At 44.5% G+C, this 19727-nt stretch overlaps 1 protein-coding gene across 1 annotated transcript in view; it reads right to left on the bottom strand.

Moving 5' to 3' along the window:
- LOC115464515 (vomeronasal type-2 receptor 26-like) overlaps positions 1-19727 on the bottom strand; it is a 56446-nt gene that overhangs the window by 21130 nt on the left and 15589 nt on the right. Inside the window, exon 4 of the mRNA XM_030194880.1 lies at positions 17357-17584. Within this exon, the coding sequence (XP_030050740.1) occupies positions 17357-17584 (228 nt within the window). The remainder of the gene's footprint in view (positions 1-17356; positions 17585-19727) is intronic.

Here is a 19727-nt window from a genome sequence, read left to right as displayed (position 1 = left end):
TTACTGCCTTGACTAAGAAGAACGCTGATGCTCGCAACTGGTCGCCTGAGGCGTGTCAGGCCTTTGAGAATCTGAAACAGGCATTTGTTGGAGCTCCAGTGTTGCGCCATCCCAACCCGACAAATAAATTTTTCGTGGAAGTGGACGCATCATCGGTTGGCGTAGGAGCAGTGCTGTCCCAGGCCCACCCCAGTGGGAAACTTCTCCCATGTGCATTCTTCTCTAAAAAGTATACCCCTGCCGAGAAGAATTATGCCATCGGGGATCAGGAGCTATTAGCCATTAAATTGGCCCTGGAAGAATGGCGTCATCTGCTGGAAGGGGCGCAGGAGCCCTTCACGGTGTTTACGGACCATAAAAACCTGACTTATTTACGAGAAGCGAGAAGGCTGGATCCTCGCCAGGCCCGGTGGGCACTATTCTTCTCCCGCTTTGATTTTATTCTGACTTATCGTCCAGCGGAGAAGAACATCAAGGCAGACGCCCTCTCCAGGTCCATGGAGGCTGACCTGGAGGAAGAACCCCTGCAGTATGTAATTAAACCCGATGTCATTGTGCCCGCGATGACGCTAGCAGTACCTGCAGGTATGACCTTTGTGCCACCCCGGCTGAGAGAAAAGACACTCCAATGGGGGCATGCCTCTCGAATGGCAGGACATCCCGGGATCCTGGGAACCAAGCGGTTCATCTCCCAGCAGTATTGGTGGCCTTCACTTGATCGGGATGTGCAGGAGTTCGTGGCTGCGTGTCCTGAAAGCGCCCAGCATAAAGCTGACCGTCGGAGACCCCAGGGGTTGCTGATGCCTTTACCGGTACCTGAGAGACCGTTGACCCACATTGCCATGGACTTTGTTACGGATCTGCCTATCTCTGAAGGGCACACCGTTGTCTGGGTAGTGGTGGACCGGTTTTCGAAAATGGCCCACTTCATACCCATGCCTACCCTTCCTTCAGCGGTGAAGCTGGCACAGTATTTCATCAGCGCTATTTTTCGTCTCCATGGTCTGCCAGAATCTATTACCTCTGATCGAGGAGTACAGTTTGTCTCAAAGTTCTGGAGAGCCCTGAATCGAGCCCTTGAAATAAAGCTGAACTTTTCGTCGGGATATCACCCACAATCCAATGGCCAAACAGAACGAGTGAACCAATGCTTGAAGCAGTTCCTGCGAATGTATGTCAATGAGCACCACAATGACTGGAGTCAGCTGCTGCCTTGGGCAGAATTCGCTCATAACAACCGAGTGAGCTCGGCCACGGGCGCTTCGCCCTTTTACATCGTATATGAACGACATCCGCGGATACCAGCCCCCTTGAAAACCAACTTTGATGTCACGGCAACGGCCGATGCGGTGACCTCGCTCCAAGCAATTTGGTCATCAGTTCAGAAAGCGCTGCGAGTGACCTCCGCTCGTATGAAACGCCAAGCGGATCGGTCTCGCAGAGTGGAACCGCGCTTCCAGCCTGGTGACTTGGTGTGGTTGTCCACGCGTAATCTTCGTCTGAAGATTCCTTCCTCCCGCTTTGCACCTCGATTTGTGGGCCCGTATCCCATTGTGAGGCAAGTGAATCGGGTCTGTTATCAGCTAAAGTTACCACCTACATTACGGGTACATAACACCTTTCATGTGTCCTTGCTGAAGCCTGTGATTCTGAGAAAAGGGGCTTTGCCCGCGTTGCCTGCTAGTCCAGCCATCTCAGCCTCCCAGGGGGAATACGAAGTCCAGGATGTCTTGGATGCAAGGCACTTCCGGGGACATCTTCAGTATCTCATTGCGTGGAAGGGATATGGACCGGCAGACAACTCCTGGGAGGACGCTACTCATGTCCACGCGCCAGTCCTAGTCAGACGGTTCCATCGCCTTTTCCCTCACAAACCTAAACCTCGTGGACGGGGTAGGGGGGGCCCTTGAAGGGGGGGTGATGTTATGATTCTGCCGGTTTGGCTGAGGGGGGGGGGGGGACGTCTCTTCTGATTGGCTGCCAGGGGTTGTGCTGACGTCAGGGGATAGTACTTTAACCTGCAGCTGAAGAGTTGCTCTGCTTTTGCGTTACTGACTTGGTGGTAACAGGAAAGCCTGATAGGTTTCTCTCAGAACGTGCTCTAGGTTCTGACAGGGATCTGTGTTGTTTTAGAGTATTCTTTCCCTTCCCTCTGGGTTAGCTGCTGCTGTGTGTGTGTGTGTGCGTAGCTCTGCAATCAGGGTCAGCTGCTCCTTTGTTTAGTGGGGGCTGGGCATTGCTCAGCCTCCCGGGCTCTGGGCTGAGTGAGAGCGTTCTCCGTTGTTTGTTTGTTTTAAGGATTTCTCTTCCCAGTGTCCAGGCTTGCTGGCTCAGTGAGTTTAACCCTTTGTGTACTGTGTGTATTGTATTCCTGCTTCTGCCAGTGTGTTTGTTGAATGGGCCCCACTCCCTCTCGGGAGGGGAACAGTTCTCTCTGATTGTTTGTTGATTTTTGGCAATCTCTCTCTGCTGGCTCTACAAGCTTAACCCTTTGTGTTCTGGGTGCCTCTGTCTACAGTGGGGTTGAGGCAAAGGCTTTCTGCCTTCCTTTTGTGTTTGGTTCCTCTGGCTTCTGCCTGGGGCTCCTACCCTGGTGGGGGGGGGGGGGGGTTGCTGTGTTAGTTTCCCTGTCCTGCGCTAGTCCCCTGTGTGGGCATGGCCCGCTCTGGTCCTTTGTTTCCCCCTCTGCCCTATTGCTGGTGTTCAGCGCGTGTCTGGCCTCTTGGGGCCCTCTGGGTTCTTTCACCCCTCCCTGTGTGTGATTGGGTTCCAGTTCAGCCGTGAGGCTCGCACGAGTGGCTCTGTCTGCGTGGGTTCCGGTTCGGCCGTGAGGCCCGCCTGTATGCCTATTTCCCTTCTTCCTGAGGGACTGTGGGGAGGGGTAGCTTAGGGGGTATTGTGTAGCTGGGGTGTGCGGTGGTGGGTCGGTCTCCCCTTGGCCTGGGTCAGCGCCCTGCTGGCCTCGGCCAGGGCCCAAGGGCTCACGACCAACCCAACGGATTACACACACAGGGCGTACACAAAGGCTAGATGGAAACAGGGACTTGGGTATACATACAAGCTTGGTAGAAATGTGGTTCAGGATATACGGGATTCAGAATATACATGCAAGCTTGGCAGAAGCGGGGTTCAGGATATACACTCAGGATATCCACACTAGCTAGGCAGAAGCAGGATTCAGGATATATACTCAGGATATACACACTAGCTAAGCAGAAGCAGGATTCAGGATATACACTCAAGATAAACACACTAGCTAGACAGAAGCAGGATTCAGGATATACACTCAGGATATACACACTAGCTAGGCAGAAGCAGGACTCAGGACATACAAGCAGGCTTGGCAGAAACAGGACTCAGAATATACCAGCAAGCTTGGCAGAAACAGGACTCAGGATATACAAGCAAGCTTGGCAAAGCAGACAGAAGAATTAACCAGGAACTAGCAGAGTCTTAGGGCAGGCTGCAAACAGAGAGAATAAATCAGGAACTAGCAGAGTCTTAGGGCAGGCTGCAGACAGAGAGAATAAACCAGGGATAACAGGGTCAGGGCTGAAGCTTCAGACTCCAAACATAGACAGAGAGAAAATGGCTGAAGCTTCAGACTCCAAACACAGAGCAAGGCAATGGAAGGACTAGCAGTCCACAGGAACAATAGACAGAGGGGCAAAAGCCCACACAGAAGGACTAGCAGTCCACAGGCACAAGTAACAGAAGGGCCAGAGCCCATACAGAAAGACAGGCTTTGTAGCAGCGCAACAGAACACTCACTAACCTGACGACCTTTTGGCATAACACACACACCATGCAAAGGCCCTGAATGCAAGCACAGCACTTCCTTATGAAGGCTCTCACTGATGATGTCACCTACTGCAGGACAGGAGCAGGGAACACACTCCAAGAAGAGGCTTGGAAAACATAGGAAGGACAGACAGGAGCCATCTTGGAAGCTGGAACAGAACAGGTGGCAGCCATCTTAGATGCTGGCTCCCCAGAGAGGCATAGCCCACACAGGTGCCATCTAGTGAAGTAATCAGCACACAAGGCACAGACAGAACTAACACAGAAGCAAACAAAGGCCACCAGAAAGGTAAGTCTGAGGTGATCATGGCCACAGACGTGACAGGAAGTAATACTCAACTTCTTTAAAAGTACACATTTCTATAGGGGTGTTTAAGATGAAGAAGGGCAGAGTTACTAATCTGGGCTACCATTAGGACATGGTGTTTTACTGGTAACCCCAGTTATTAGTTACTACGTCTCATTGCATAAAATTGGATCTGTGGTAAAGTACCGCATGCTAATAATTATTTATTTATTAGGATTTATTTACTGTCTTTGTGACAGAATTAACTTAAGGCGGTGTACAGTAAGAATAAATCAAGCATCAGCAACAGACAATTGCAGCAGTAAAAATATTCAAATAACAATACAAAGTATGACATAGTTACTACTTACAATGTCAACACAACACGTAATAGAACATTTTAATAGGCAGAGTAGGTATTAAGCAATGATGGAACATATAGATAAGTAAAAGAGTAAAAGGTGACTAATTTAAAGTAATTATGCCTCTTGGGGGGGAGGGTAACTATTGTAGATCCCCTATGGGTGAGGTTTTTAAAGAGGGTGATACAATAATATAATCACGGTGTAAGGGGCCCACGCTAAACACTCACCACTTAGGGAAGGTACAAAGAAAGATGGGGAAATTCTATATTCTGTATATTATACAGTGTGCAATTCAAGATGTTAAGTTTATCAATAGAAATCAAACAAAATAAAACATGGAAAAGAAAATAAGATGATACCTTTTTTATTGGACATAACTTAATACATTAAGCTTGATTAGCTTTCGAAGGTTGCCCTTCTTCCTCAGATCGGAAATAAGCAAATGAGGTAGCAGATAGTATACATGAGAGAAACATCAAAGCATTACTTTGACTGTCTGACAGAGTGGGAGGGTGGGGGTATGCATGGGGACATCAAAGCATTTCATTGATATTCTAACAGAATGGGTGTTGGTAGGTGAGAGGAGGGTAATAAACAGAGAAATAAACAGAGAAATACAGCTTTATGTTTTATAATGAGTTAGAAAACCCAGATCCTTATTAAGTCCTGTTCGTTGGGTGTCAAAATATTCAATCATTCTTATTTCAAAGGTCTTACGTTCCTGTATTGTTTTAAAATTACCTTTCAGTATTCTTACTGTGAAATCACTCCCACTCTGTCAGACAGTCAAAGTAATGCTTTGATGTTTCTCTCATATATACTATCTGCTACCTCATTTGCTTATTTCCAATCTGTGGAAGAAGGGCAACCTTCGAAAGCTAATCAAGAAATGTATTAAGTTATGTCCAATAAAAAAGGTATCATCTTATTTTCTTTTCCATGTTTTATTTTGTTTGATTTCTATTGATAACCTTTAAGAGTGGACTAACACGGCTACCACACCTCTCTACTTAAGATGTTAAGTGAATTTCCCTAGATGTTACAAAATTTTAATGATGACAATATTGCACACTAACTTTTAAATTATAATTTATTGCACAAGATGTTTCTTTTTAACTTTCAGAAAATGTATCAACTTTCAATCAATGAATTCTCCTCTAACTGATATTCTCAACACAACAAATCAGATAAGTAGTACAAATAATTACTTTCTCTGTTACTCAGAATTTACTTTAACTATACAATTTTAACAAGAAAATTGATTCTTTGTGCTAATTGTTTTCTTTCAGGGATCGAATCTTCTCCACCTAGTTCTGAACATATGCCCACACCTCCAGGTAAGTATCTAACTATAGGCGTAGAGTCTCTGAAGCGCTGTAGACGGTTGTACTTAGCTGCTTTTTGGTTGGTCTTTCTTGAATAGAAACAATCTTTGGTCTTTCTTGGTAGCTGGTGCACTTGTTGCTTCTGCGTTGCTCCTCTTGCATTGCCCAACAGCCTCTGTACCTGTACTTTAGTTAATTAAAAGAAATTGAAACCCTGTCTCCCTATCCTGTGGGAATTTTTTAATAAGGATTTTGTTATTTTCAAAACTGTGGCCAACCTATCTAGAGTAAATCAATAGATAATTAATGTTCCCTATTGCAGGACCTGCCTTGTTACTTTTCCGTGCCTAATGAGGAACACTCTTCCATGTATGTTAATTACACGTTGTAACCAGTCACACATTTCATACCTCACTGCTCTCATACACAGCAGTTCAGCTAAGGACAACAGTCCTGTTCAAGCTCTATTAAGAACTGGTTCTCACCACAGCCAGGTGCATGGTGATCACAACTCCGCTCCATGGCAGGTCAGTGAGAACACACCAAATTTGCACACTCACCATTCACCAACAGGCTTCTACACAATTTGTAGCCCACTCCAAACTCAGGCAGACCCCTCAGTACATCCACCCATTAACACATATACACTCAAAGTGTCAGTGAAATGCACTGTGGCCACAACTTTGCTCTGACAGGTCAGCAGAAACACAACAGTTTTCCTGCACACTCACCGCCACTAGCCACCTTCACTTGTTACCAGCAGGCTATTATACAGCTTATAGCCTATTTCAAACTCAGGCAAGCTTTTCTGTATAACCACTTAGCAAATTAAAACATATGCACTCCCTCAGTGCCAGTCAGTTGTGCTGTGGTTATCAGCTTGTCTGATTCTGTCAAAGGTTTCCTCCACTCATGCTCTCTCCCTTAGCCTAATCTAATCTCCTACACACACAGGCAGAGCAACTCTCACACAGGTCTGTCCACTGTGGTGTCTTCAGTTCCTCTGCTCTACAGAATTCCACTCTCTTTACTTAAGTTCTCTCCCCATACAAATCAATTCCCACACCCACACAGACACAGTACCTTCCACACAGGTCTGTCCTCTCCTGTGTCTTCAGTTCCTCTGCTCTTGTCACCAGCTCCCTTTCCCCTAGCAACAGGACTGCAGCTTCAACATCTGACCTAGCAGCACCAATCAGACGCTAGCTTGTGGAATGTTAACCAACTTTTACAGTTTGGAATCTATGCACAATCTCCATTTTGAAATCCCATTTTTCCATTAAAGTGAATGTGGAAAATGGATTTCCAAACAAAATACAAGGTAAATTACATTACACTTTAATACAAATTGTACCACCATCCCAGTCACTTTTTCCTGAATCCAATCCATGTTTTCTTTTTTTTAAAACCATTAATATATACCAGTTCACACTTTTTATCTAAAAACCCCATTTCAAATTAATGAAATTTTCCCAAAATTTCCAAATATGTGAGGCACTCTAATATTAAACAGGAGAAAAACAAACTCTATTGGAATATTCTAACTCTCTAAAAGGAGTTTGCAAAGTTTATATATAGTTAGTTTGTGAGTGTCCCTTTAATTGTGGAAAAACCTCCACCTTAAATATATTACAAAACAATTGAAACATCAAACCTCCAAACAGGAAAAATACAAAAGTATTTATTATATCCTTGTTTTATCAGGAGTAGGTTAATATCATTGGCTCCCTAAGAAGGAAAAAGAGAAAAAAAAACCCAGACGCAAAAAACTCACATTTAGTGAGAAAAAGCAAATGAGATGAAAAAGTCTATCTTCTTTTATTATAACTAATAAAGGGGCACTCACCCAAAACTAAACTATCACAGACTAATCCCAGCCAAAAACATGCAAAAAAAGGCTGCCTACGGAAAACAACCCCTACCGGAGGGCACAGCAATCCTTACAGTTCATTAAACAGGCATTGTGTTAAACATCCTCATACTAGCTTTTACTACCAAACAGCCCATTATAAACCATAAAGCTGTATGTCTCTGTTGATCACCCTCCCCTCACCTATCCACACCCATCCTGTTAGAATATCAATGATATGCTTTGATGTCCCCATGCATACTTCCTACCCACCCCCCTCCTCCCACCCTGTCAGACTGTCATAGTAATGCTTGAATGTTTTCACTTATATACACTGTCAGCTAGCACATTTGCTTATTTCTGATCTGAGGAAGAAGGGCAATCTTCGAAAGCTAATCAAGAAATGTATTAAGTTATGTCCAATAAAAAAGGTATCATCTTATTTTCTTTTCCATGTTTTATTTTGTTTGATTTCTATTGATAACTATCAAACAGCAAACTAGCCCCTAAATGACTGGTACTTAGCTTTGATTAAGCAGACAGTCTCTAATCCACAAATCTTGAGGACATCTGCTGCTGTAAATTACTATAAACAGCTCTGAGCTGCAAATCGCTGAGAGTTCCTGTGAGCTGCTGTGAATGCTGGAAACCGGCTCTCCTCCTGGGGGCTCCGGAGCCCTACAAAAAATCTTTTCCTTCTTAGGAAACCAATGATATTAACCTACTCCTGATAAAACAAGGATATAATAAATACTTTTGTATTTTTCCTGTTTGGAGGTTTGAGGTTTCAATTGTTTTGTAATATATTTAAAGTGGAGGTTTTTCCACAATTAAAGGGACACTCACATATGTGAGGCGACATATGTGTGCGCTCCTAAACCCCATCATCGGATTTTAAAAAAACGCAATTAGAGTAACGCACCCCCCCCCCCCCAGACCCCCGACCATAAAAATAAAATTTTTTAAAAATTCAGGGAAGGCCCAAAAAAAAACACCATAAAAAGCTAAAAATTAAATTAAATTCAATCAAAATAAGGCCATAGGACCTCCTACCTTTGACCCCTAACGTCCATCCTGGGGTCGTTTGCCTTCCTTAGTGTCCCTAAAGTCTTTTGACGCCCCCCCTCGTTTTTTCAGCCTAAAAAAATTGAGGCCCAGGCTCCATTTTCTGGCCTACCAGAGCTCCAGGCTGAATTGTGCATGCGCCGAATCCAGCACACACGCAGGGAAACAGACCCGGAGCCGGCCAGTCTCTTCTTCCCCTGGCTCCCTCTTCATCGCAGCGGTGCACCACTTGCGCCAGCCACGTTTTTAACTGCTCCTTCACTCTTCAGCCCCAGGACTTGCTCCGGTCCCGAAACGGGACTCAACACCATCGGAGCAAGCCTGGGGAAACCCGGAACACTGGCCACCGTTTAGGGAGCCCCCGAATGGGCTAAAAATGGGCCCAAAGATCTTCCAGACCCACGGGAGGGTCACAGAAAACAATGGGGCACAACAAAAATTGCCCCAGGCAGACCACTGGACCCCGGAGCAACCCAGCAGACCCCCCGGTGAGCCCCTTAAAGGGGACACACATCTTTTTATTATTTTATTACCCCATTTACACTATCAATTTGTATTATAGATTTAATGCGCATTATTTGCTTTTAACACATCTTAAGGGCACTAATGCAATTTGTGTTGCCGCAATGCTTGGAAATATAAGTCACTGTGGGTTACATACTAATGAGGTGCAAAACATGCAAATGCATATAAATCATCTTATTAGGATGTAAATGTTGCAGAGAACACTGCTTGCCCCTGGGATCAGTAGCCATTTGTACCGAGGGAGGGTACTGTGAGACTGCAGACAATACACAACATGCAGAACGATGCTAGGGAATTTGTGGACTTGTATGTCCCTCGTAAATGCTCTGCTAGCAATAGAATTATTGGAGCTAAGGACCATGTTTCCATCCACATAAATGTGGCTGAGGCCTTTTGGGCTTTACAGGTTGCTCAAAACTCGGTTGCTCATTTATTAATGAGGCTCTACTTCTATCAGAACTGCTGAACTCTCACTTTCACTGTGAGCCTGTATTCCTATCAGAACTGCTGAGCTCCCACTCACACTTAAGCCTGCACTTACTTTAGAACTGTTAAGCTCCCACTTTTACAGCAGTCTACACATTTATTAGAACTGCTGAGCTCCCGTTTTTACAGTATTCTACACTCTTATTAGAGCTGCTGAGCTCCAACCTTTACTGTAGCCTGCTCTTGGGGAAGGCTTTCCTCAGCCATCATCTTTCACAACATAATTTCAAACCAGGCAGACGGCTGGTGACACCAGAAAGCACCTCCCACAATAGGCAGCTTGCTGCTGAGGCTCTACTTCTATCAGAACTGCTGAACTATCACACTCCCTATCAAACATGGACTACTAGTTGCCCAAAGTGTATTGATACCACAATGAACACCGTCAAACTACTCCTAGTAATCTATTCCTTATCCCTGATCCACCTAACACTAACCACCCCACTCGCAGAAAGTTACATCGTACCCATACTACATAATCATCAAAGACTGATCAGATACACCACACCTCATCAAACTGACAACAACCAAAACAAAGGAAGAACACCAACATATGGACAACCTCAACAAAATGGAAAGAAAGGTCATAATAAACCCACACTAACAAAGAAACAACAACTGACAAAAATCCACACAACACCGAACATAGAAGACCCATACCAAAAAATTCAAGTGGGTTACATCAACGCCAGATCCGTAGTAAATAAAGCAACAATAATAACAGACTGGATCATGTCAGAAAACCTTGATATACTTTTCATAAATGAAACCTGGATCCATGATCAAAAGGACCCTATAATCCTAGACCTATGCCCTCCAGGTTACAAAATCACTCACTGGACCAGAAAGGAAAAGAGAAGCGGAGGCATAGCACTAATCTATCGATCTCACTTCACCACTGAAACCATTGCCGAGTCCATAACATCCCAACTTGAAATTGCCTCAATCAGAATCCACCACAAAGCCCTGCTTGATCACCTAAACTGTGTCTTGTTTTATAGACCACCAGGTAATTGGATTGAAAGCCAGCCAGACTTCATATCAAATACTTGTGTAACCAACTCCAATATACTATTATTAGGAGACATTAACCTTCACCTAGAAGACCCAAACTCCACCAACGCACGAGAATGCAAGGAATTCCTCCATTTATGGGACCTTAAATGGCCACAAATGCAAGGAACCCATGTCAAAGGGCACACACTCGACCTCATCTCACACAAACTGGCCACAGACCAGAACCTAACAATAACAGAAATCAAATGGGCAGAAACACTATGGTCAGACCACTACAAGCTAAACCTATCCCTACAATGGCGGAAAAAGGGTTCATACCGTATACAAGAACACACAACCTACAGCACAAGAGGCCAAATAGACTTGGAAATATTCTGGCAACAGGTATATAATAATGAATGGACAGAACAAACAGACTATGAGGCTCATTTTCAAAGCACTTAGCCTCCCAAAGTTCCATAGAAACCTATGGAACTTAGCCTCCCAAACTGCTTTGAAAATATGCCTCTATATATACTACCTCTCAGACTGGGATAAAAGATGCAGAAGCATATTAGACGAAATAGCACCCTTACTAACAAGAACCTCACGCAGGCATAACTCGATACCTTGGTACAACGAAGAACTGAAAAAATTAAAAACACAATCCAGGAAACTCGAACGAGCATAGAAAAAAACAAAAGATGCACACACACTCAACGCATGGAAACAAATACAAAGAAAATACAAATACGCAATAAGACAAGCCAAAAGTTCATACTACAAAACCAAAATTGGGCCAGACTACAAAGACATGAAGAAATTATACCAGCTCGTGAACAAACTACTAGACATCACCTTGGTCACCACAACCAACACAGACATCCCATCTGCAAACAAACTTGCTAAATACTTCAATGAAAAAATTGTAAACCTACACAACGCACTACCTCAGAACATCACTGATATCGAACACTTCATCGATGGTCTTGACCCAACCCTTGGCGAATACCCAGCGGACTGAATCTGGTCAAAACTTCGCTCTCCTCACTGCTGAAACGGTCACCCAGGCGATTAATAGGTTCTCCAATACCCACTGTAAATTGGATACCTGCCCCAGCTACCTAATAAAATCCACTCCCCACCGCTTCATAGCAGACCTCACATCCCACTTAAACTACATGCTTCAACAAGGTCTCTTCCCTAAGGAAAATGGCAACATCCTGCTCACCCCAATACCAAAAGATACCAAGAAAAAAACAAATGATATCACTAACTACCGCCCAGTAGCATCTATCCCACCGGTAGTCAAACTGATGGAAAGCATGGTAACTAAACAACTCAATGATTATATAAACAAATTCTCCATACTACATGAATCACAATCAGGATTTCGCCCCATCCATAGCACTGAAACAGTACTAATTACTCTCCTAGCCAAATTTAATCAGGAAATAGCAACAGGTAAAAGCATACTTCTCCAATTTGACATGTCTAGTGCGTTCGACATGGTAAACCATAAAATACTACTAAGACTCCTAGATTACTTCGGGATTGGCGGAAGAGTACTCAGTTGGATAAAGGGTTTCCTAGCCAATAGAACATATCAAGTGAAATCAAACTTGAACATATCATCACCATGGAAATCAGACTGTGGAGTACCTCAAGGATCACCACTATCACCGATCCTTTTCAGGCTAATGATGAACCCACTAGCCAAGTCCTTATCCAGCCAAGGCCTTAACCCTTCCATTTATGCAGACGATGTCACAATATACATCCCTTACAAACATGATCTAACAGAAATCACCAATGAAATCAAACTCAGCTTGAACATCATGAACTCACGGGCGAATGCATTTCAACTAAAACTCAACACAGAAAAAACACACTGTCTCATCCTCTCATCCCAATACAACACAAACAAACCCACCAACATAAACACCCCATATTACACCCTCCCTATCTCAGACAGCCTGAAAAGTCTTGGCGTTACAATCAACTGTAACCTCACGCTAGAGAGCCAAGTGAAATCTACGACAAAGAAAATGTTCCACTCAGTGTGGAAACTCAAATGCTTGAAACCATTCTTCCCGAGGGAAACATTTCGCAACTTGATACAATCAATGGTACTAAGTCATGTAGACTACTGCAATGGAATCTATGCGGGATGTAAAGAACAAATTACAAAGAAACTTCAAACTGCTCAAAACACAGCAGCTAGGCTTATCTTTGGAAAAACGTGATTTGAAAGTGCCAAACCCCTCCAAGAAAAACTGCACTGGCTCCCAATCAAAGAACATATTGCATTCAAAATCTGCACACTGATTCATAAAATCATCTACGGTGAAGCCCCGGGATATATGATAGACCTCATATACCTACCAACCAGAAACGCAACAGCTGCAAAAGACTCAAATACAAATCTACTTATGCATCCAGCTTTTCCTATATAAGCACACAACTATGGAACGCATTACCACACGCATTACCACCAACGTATGACCACCTAAACTTCCGGAAATCACTAAAAACTAACCCATTCAAAAAGGCATACCCTACCGATCCAACTTAAAGGCCTGAACCCTTCAACACAACGAAACCAAAGCTTGTACTGGACATAACTTAACTCTTCCTCCCTACAATTCCCCAAGGTGTTTGTTACACATTAACTTTATTCGACCACAACATCACTTTGTATTTGTTCATACCGTAATTGGCGATCGCCTTTTCGGTACTATGTAAGCCACATTGAGCCTGCAAAAAGGTGGGAAAATGTGGGATACAAATGTAACAAATAAATAAAATGAATGTTGCTACTATTTGGGATTCTTGGATTGGCCACTGTTGGAAGCAGGATACTGGGCCAGATGGAACATTGGACTGACCTGGCTATTCTTATGTCCTTATGTTGAGCTGGAAAAATAATGCCGGCAAAAAAACGGGTTTTCTTTTTCCATCCGCAAAGGTGCAGCTTGATGCTCCTGGGCACTGCTTAAAGGGACTCAATACAGTGGGCCCGATACGCAGACCGCGGGAGGCAGGCCAACTAAGTCCTGTGGTCAACGCTGAGCTTGGATATTTCTATGCCAGGCCGTTTCCGGTGATTCATAGAGTATAATGGGCAGATAGCGTTTTTATGGCTGTTGCAGAAGTTATTCCCAGATATTCAGGGCTGGACAATGTCTGGGGGCCATCACTGAATATCCAGGTTTATGTGACTGACTTTCATTTTTCTGGTTAAGTGCGATATTCAGCACTTAAATGTCTAAGTGAAACTGGATATAGATAGGACTGAATTTTATGCAGTCCAGGGGCGTAGCCACGGGCGGGCCTGGACAAGCCCAGGCCCAGCCACTTTCCCTCCAGGCCCGCCCAGCCAACATCCTCATACCAAGGGCGGGGCGGTCTGCCCCGCCCTAGGTGTCAGCAGGTGGGGGGGGGGGGTGCTCCGCTGGCGCTGTAGTCCCCACCTGCCTACCAGCTCCGCCAAGGTACAGAAGACCCACTTCTCCTGCCACCCGGCACCTGACCCAGCCTTAAAATAAAATAGTTGGTGAAGCACCTCACCTCTGCTCTGCTCTGTGCTGCTGTAAAGCAAGCAAATCGCCTCATCGCGTCAGCCCTTCCTTCACTGTGTCCCGCCCTCGTGGAAATAGGAAGTTACATCAGAGGGCGGGACACAGTGAAGGAAGGGCCGATGAGATGAGGCGATTTCCTTGATTTACAGCAGCGCAGAACAGAGCAGACGTGAGGCGCTTCACCGACTTTCTTTTTTAAAGGCTGGATCAGGTGACAGGTGGCAGGGGAAGAAGAGGGTCGTCTGTCTGTCGATGGAGCTGGTAGGCAGGTGGGGACTGGGTCGGGGAGGGGGGCTCAGATGGGAGAATGGGTCTGGGTGGGGTGGGCTCAGATGGGAGAAGGGGGCAGGAGGGAGAATGGGGCCATGCCTGGGGCAGGTGGGAGAATGGGTCTGGGGCTGAAAAGGGGGGCCCTATTGCAAGGCATGTGGATGAAGGGAACTGGGGGCTGAAAAGGAGGGTAGATGGGATAAGGGGGCTAGTTCTGGAACTGGGGGCTGAAAAGGGGCAGGGGCTGAAACTGTGAGGACTGGGGGCTGAAAAGGGGACAGGGAGAAGTGGCTGGGGCTGAAGCTCGGGACTGGTGGGAGAAAAGTGCTGGGGTTGAAACTGGGGACTGGGGGCTGAAAAGGGGACAGGGAGAAGTGGCTGGGGGCTGAAGCTCTGGATTGGTGGGAGGAAAGGGCTGAGGTGGAAACTGGGGACTGGTGGAATAGTGGGGCTGAAGCTGGGGGCTGAAAAGGAGGGGAGGTGGGAGATGTGGGCTGGAGCTGGAACTAGGGGCAGGTGGGATAATGGGGCTGGAACTGGGGGCCGAAAAGAAGGGGCAACAAGAGGGAGGGCACACCCTGGATCGATGGGAGAGGGAAGGCAAATGGTGGATTGAAGGGGCAGAGAGAAAGGGCAGACAGTGGATGGAAAGGACGGCAGAGAGGGCAGACACTGGATGAGACAGAGCAAAGACAGATGCTGGATGGAAGGAAGACTGAAAAGAAGATGAGGAAAGCAGAAACCAGAGACAACAAACTGTAAATAAAATTTATATTTTTATTTTTTTGCTTTAGGATAAAGTAGTATTGTAGATGAGTTAATAAATGTTTATAAATAGAACATATAAATAAGGTAATCTTTTTATTGGACTAATTTTAATACATTTTGACTAATTTTTGGAGAACAAAACCCCCTTCCTCAGGTCAGGATAGGATACTGTAACAGCACTACACTGCATTGACCTGAGGAAGGAGGTTTTGGCCTCTGAAAGCTAAATGTATTGTCCAATAAAATGGTATTATTTTATTTTCTATATTTGTTTTATTTCTATTTGTTAATTTGTAAAGTGGTGATTGGTATTTGTTAGTTTTTTTTTCGAATTTACATCTGCTGTATTTATATTTTGCACAGTAGTAGGGGACATTTTTTGTTTCTGTGGTGTTGCATTGTATGCAGAGTCTGGCATCTTGGGGGTTCAGTTTAATTGTTGTCTAATAGAAAGTTTATGATTACTTATTCTATAGTGGATTAGGGTGTATCTGTGTTTGTGAAAAAGACATGGCTTTCAGTTGGCATTGACTGTGCAGGATCAACGATCTGTACTATTCTGTCTGGTTTCATTTGCTTTCCCACTCATGGCAGTCTCAATGCGGTAGGCAATGGAGGGTTAAGTGACTTGCCCAGAGTCACAAGGAGCTGCCTGTGCTGGGAACTAAACTCAGTTCCTCAGGACCAAAGTCCACCACCCTAACCACTAGGCCACTCCTCCACTGTAGTGTTTAAGATGCTTTCCTTTTCCTTGTGTGACTTGTAGAAATGACTGCTTATGGTATGCTAGAATTGCACTATAGGTCCTGAGTGTTTTGTATTCTCGGTATGCCTAGTACTGGATTTTGGAGGGGGGTGTTAAAAAATGACCAGCCCTGGGTGTCAACTACCCTAGGTACGCCACTGCTTTGATCGCTGTCGCTGCCTTTTCTCCCGCGGCTGATGCCAAATTTGGGGGGAGGGGGAAGGGCAGGGTTGATGCCGGGCTACAGTTCCAGGCTGGAGATTTTGGGACAGTCCTGCATTTCTGACCACCCCATTGTTATGGGACTTGCAGCACTGATATTCATGGGCAGAATCAGGCACTGCAAATCCCACACTGATTTGGGTTATAAAGTTTAAATCAGGACTGCACAAAATCTCAAGCCTGGAACTGGGTAATTTGCCATCTCTATGATTTCTAATTCTTTTGTGTTTTATTCTGCAATTTGTAAGGGGTGGTCTGTGTTCTTGGCATCTCTGCGATTTCTAATTTTTTGTCTTTTATTCTGCAGTTGGTAAGGGGTGGTCTGTGTTCTGCATATGACCGATGTAAAAGATTCTGTGTCCATGTAGTTCGTGTGGGGATCTATATGAGTCTGACTTCTCTGGCTTTTTAAATGGGAATGTCAGTTTCAGTATTTACCTGTTTTATAAATACAGCTTAATCAGGCATTTGCATTTGTTACAAAGCAAAGTTTGAAGGATATGTGCCATTGACATGTTTGCCTTATAGCAGTCATATTTGGTCAAGCTTAAGATATGGGATAAAATCACTATATTTAAAAATGTCGGTGTTCCATGAACCAGGTATGTGGTTTGTGTTAATGCAGGAGAGCTGTTGCACAGACTGTTTACTTAGAAATCCATCATCAAGTGCACTTTAAGGCATTATTAAGGAGTATCCCAAGAAACACTACTCACACCTAGTGCCCACCCATATTAGCTCTGGGCCCATCCAAAATGTCAGGTCTAGCTACTCCACTGATGTAGTCTGATTTCTCCTGTTAACTTAGGTGGTTAAGTGCCGACTGTTTGTGGACCTTTCACAAAATAGCCAATTTTTAGTGGTAGTGGTGATTTTTAACCTGTTAAATACCACTGAATTTCAGCAGATTGCCCTGCACAAATGATTCAAGTGGCTAGAAACTTGTCCTGGCTGATTAAATCACTTTGAACATCGACCCTTAGAATTTTTCAAAATCTACTCTTCGTTCCATAACCACATGCAATTCCTCCTGTACTATGAGGTATCTTCCACAATGTTACATCACTCTCACCTGGGTAAATGCAGCCTCCCACACTATCACTTTTTCATCGATTGTGAAATCCTCCCCAGGGGGAGCAGAAGGTTTATAACTTCCAACAGTTTCATGTTTCACGGTCCCATTGGGCAGAAAAATCAGATTAATAATTCTGTAGTCAATGGGTAGGTCTCCGTTCTCATCAAAAAGGATCTGTTCACCCAGGGTGTTCTTAAAGTTCACATTCTTCAGATAACGATGAAGCTAAAGAATAAGGGTATTTTCAGGAATGCTTCGAGCAGCCAATTTTCCTTTTATTTATGCATTTAAGAACATTTATAACCTGTAGGTCTAATGTTCAATCACGTTGCACAATTAAAAACACAATGACACTTTACAAAGGCACAGTAAAAAGTGGCCTGCGGTAGTGTGGGCACATGTTTTGGACGTGCCCTGGACCGTTTCTTTACCGCATCTGGAAAAAAAGGGTTTTTTTTTTTAATGGGACGGGAAATGGGCATGTGGCAAAATTAAAACTAGTGGGCACCTATTTACGGCCTGAGCCCTTACTGCCACCCATTGACCTAACGGTAAGGGCTCACGCGCAACCCGTGCGGTAACTGTGCAGTGCCTGCCAACTGCTGATGACTGCCGGGAATGCCTCCACGGTAAAAAATAGAAAATAATTTTCTACCGCAGGATTCAGCATGCATCAAACTCAGAATTACCACCAGCTGCTTGCGCTAGCCCAGCAGTACTGCCGATTTGGCACACACTACCTGTACGTTAGCCCTCCCGCACCTTTGTTCCTTTTCTGGGTGGTGACTCAATGTGAATCCTAGCATTAAGTAGGTCTAATTTGGGTTATTCTTCCCTATGTGCATCACTGTGCATTTGTCCACATTCTATTTTGCCCACAATTTGGGTTCCCAGTCTTGCAGGTTCCTCTTGCAATTTCTGACATTTACATGCAATTTGACAATGTTGAATAATTGTGTGTCTTTTGCAAATTTGATCACCTCACTCATTGTTTCCATTTCCAGATCAATTGCAAATATGTTAAAAAGCACAAGTCTAAGTCCAGATCTCTATTTTACTTTCTGCATTAAGGGCTTACCGCTTACTATACAGGAAGTACCGCCGGGCTACAGCAGCAGCTCAGCAGTACTTCCCACCCTTAGCGTGCCGTCATTTCTGGAGAAACAAAAATGCATTAATTTTTGTAGCACCAGAGTGTACCCGGCAGTAATCGGGCAGTGCTGCGGGCTGCCCGGGTACCGCTGGGTTAACGTGGGAGCCCTTACCACCACCTCAATGGGTGGCAGAAAGGGTTCCCCCCCCCCAAAATGGCCATGTGGCAAGTGCTTTACTTGCTGCACGGTCATTTCCTGCAGGAAGGCGAGACTTCCCTTTTGCCAGCTGCGGTAAAAGGGGGCCTCAGCACGGATGTAAAACATGCGCCGATGCCAGCGCAGGACCACTTTTGCAGCAGCTTGGTAAAAGGGGCCCTAAGTAAACTGTCCATTTAACCCTGTTCTCTGTTTTCTATCTTTTAGCCAACTTTCAATCCACATTACTACACCCTCTCCAATCCCATGGTTTTCAAATTTCCTCAGAAGTCCCTCATGGGAGATTTTGGGGCTCATTTTCGAAAGAGAAAAAATGTCTAAAGTGTGTCATCTGGATGAATTTCTTCTCAAAAAGTCCAAATCGGTATTTTCGAAACCTATTTTGCAGATGTTTATCTATGTATGTTTCTCACAGTCACCTGAGAGGAAAAAGACTTCAGATACCCAGTACTGTTTCACTCAATTAGTGCATTCCGCTCAGCAGCTGTGTAATTAAATTTCTGTACTGCTGCTGGCGGGCGTCCTCATGTGTCTATAAAAAACCTCTCATTCGTGCTATTTCTGGATTACCCTTTTGTGTGTACTCTGTTACTGTATTAGAATCAGCACTTATCTTGACTGGGCATGTTCTGGCGGATTTGTTCCTTTTACAGCGAGGTCCTGTTTCGCTTTTGCTTCTTTAGGAGCCACATCCTCAATCTCTGTACCCTATGTAAAGAAAGAACTCTTAGTACTGTGTGAAACCCACCAGAAAACGCCCAGTCAAGATAAGTGCTGATTCTAATACAGTAATAGAGTACACACAAAAGGGTAATACTACTACTACTACTTATTATTTCTAAAGTGCTACTAGACGTACGCAGCGCTGTACACTTGAACATGAAGAGACAGTCCCTGCTCGACAGAGCTTACAATCTAATTAGGACAGACAAACAGGACAAACAAGAGATAAGGGAATATTAAAGTGAGGATGATAAAATAAGAGTTCTGAACAAGTGAATAAGGGTTAGGAGTTAAAAGCAGCTTCAAAAAGGTGGGCTTTTAGCTTAGATTTGAAG

Source organism: Microcaecilia unicolor, chromosome 3, assembly GCF_901765095.1.
Source record: "Microcaecilia unicolor chromosome 3, aMicUni1.1, whole genome shotgun sequence".
Taxonomy (NCBI): domain Eukaryota; kingdom Metazoa; phylum Chordata; class Amphibia; order Gymnophiona; family Siphonopidae; genus Microcaecilia; species Microcaecilia unicolor.
Note: the sequence above shows the minus strand (reverse complement) of the source record. Positions and strands in the feature narration are given on the sequence as shown.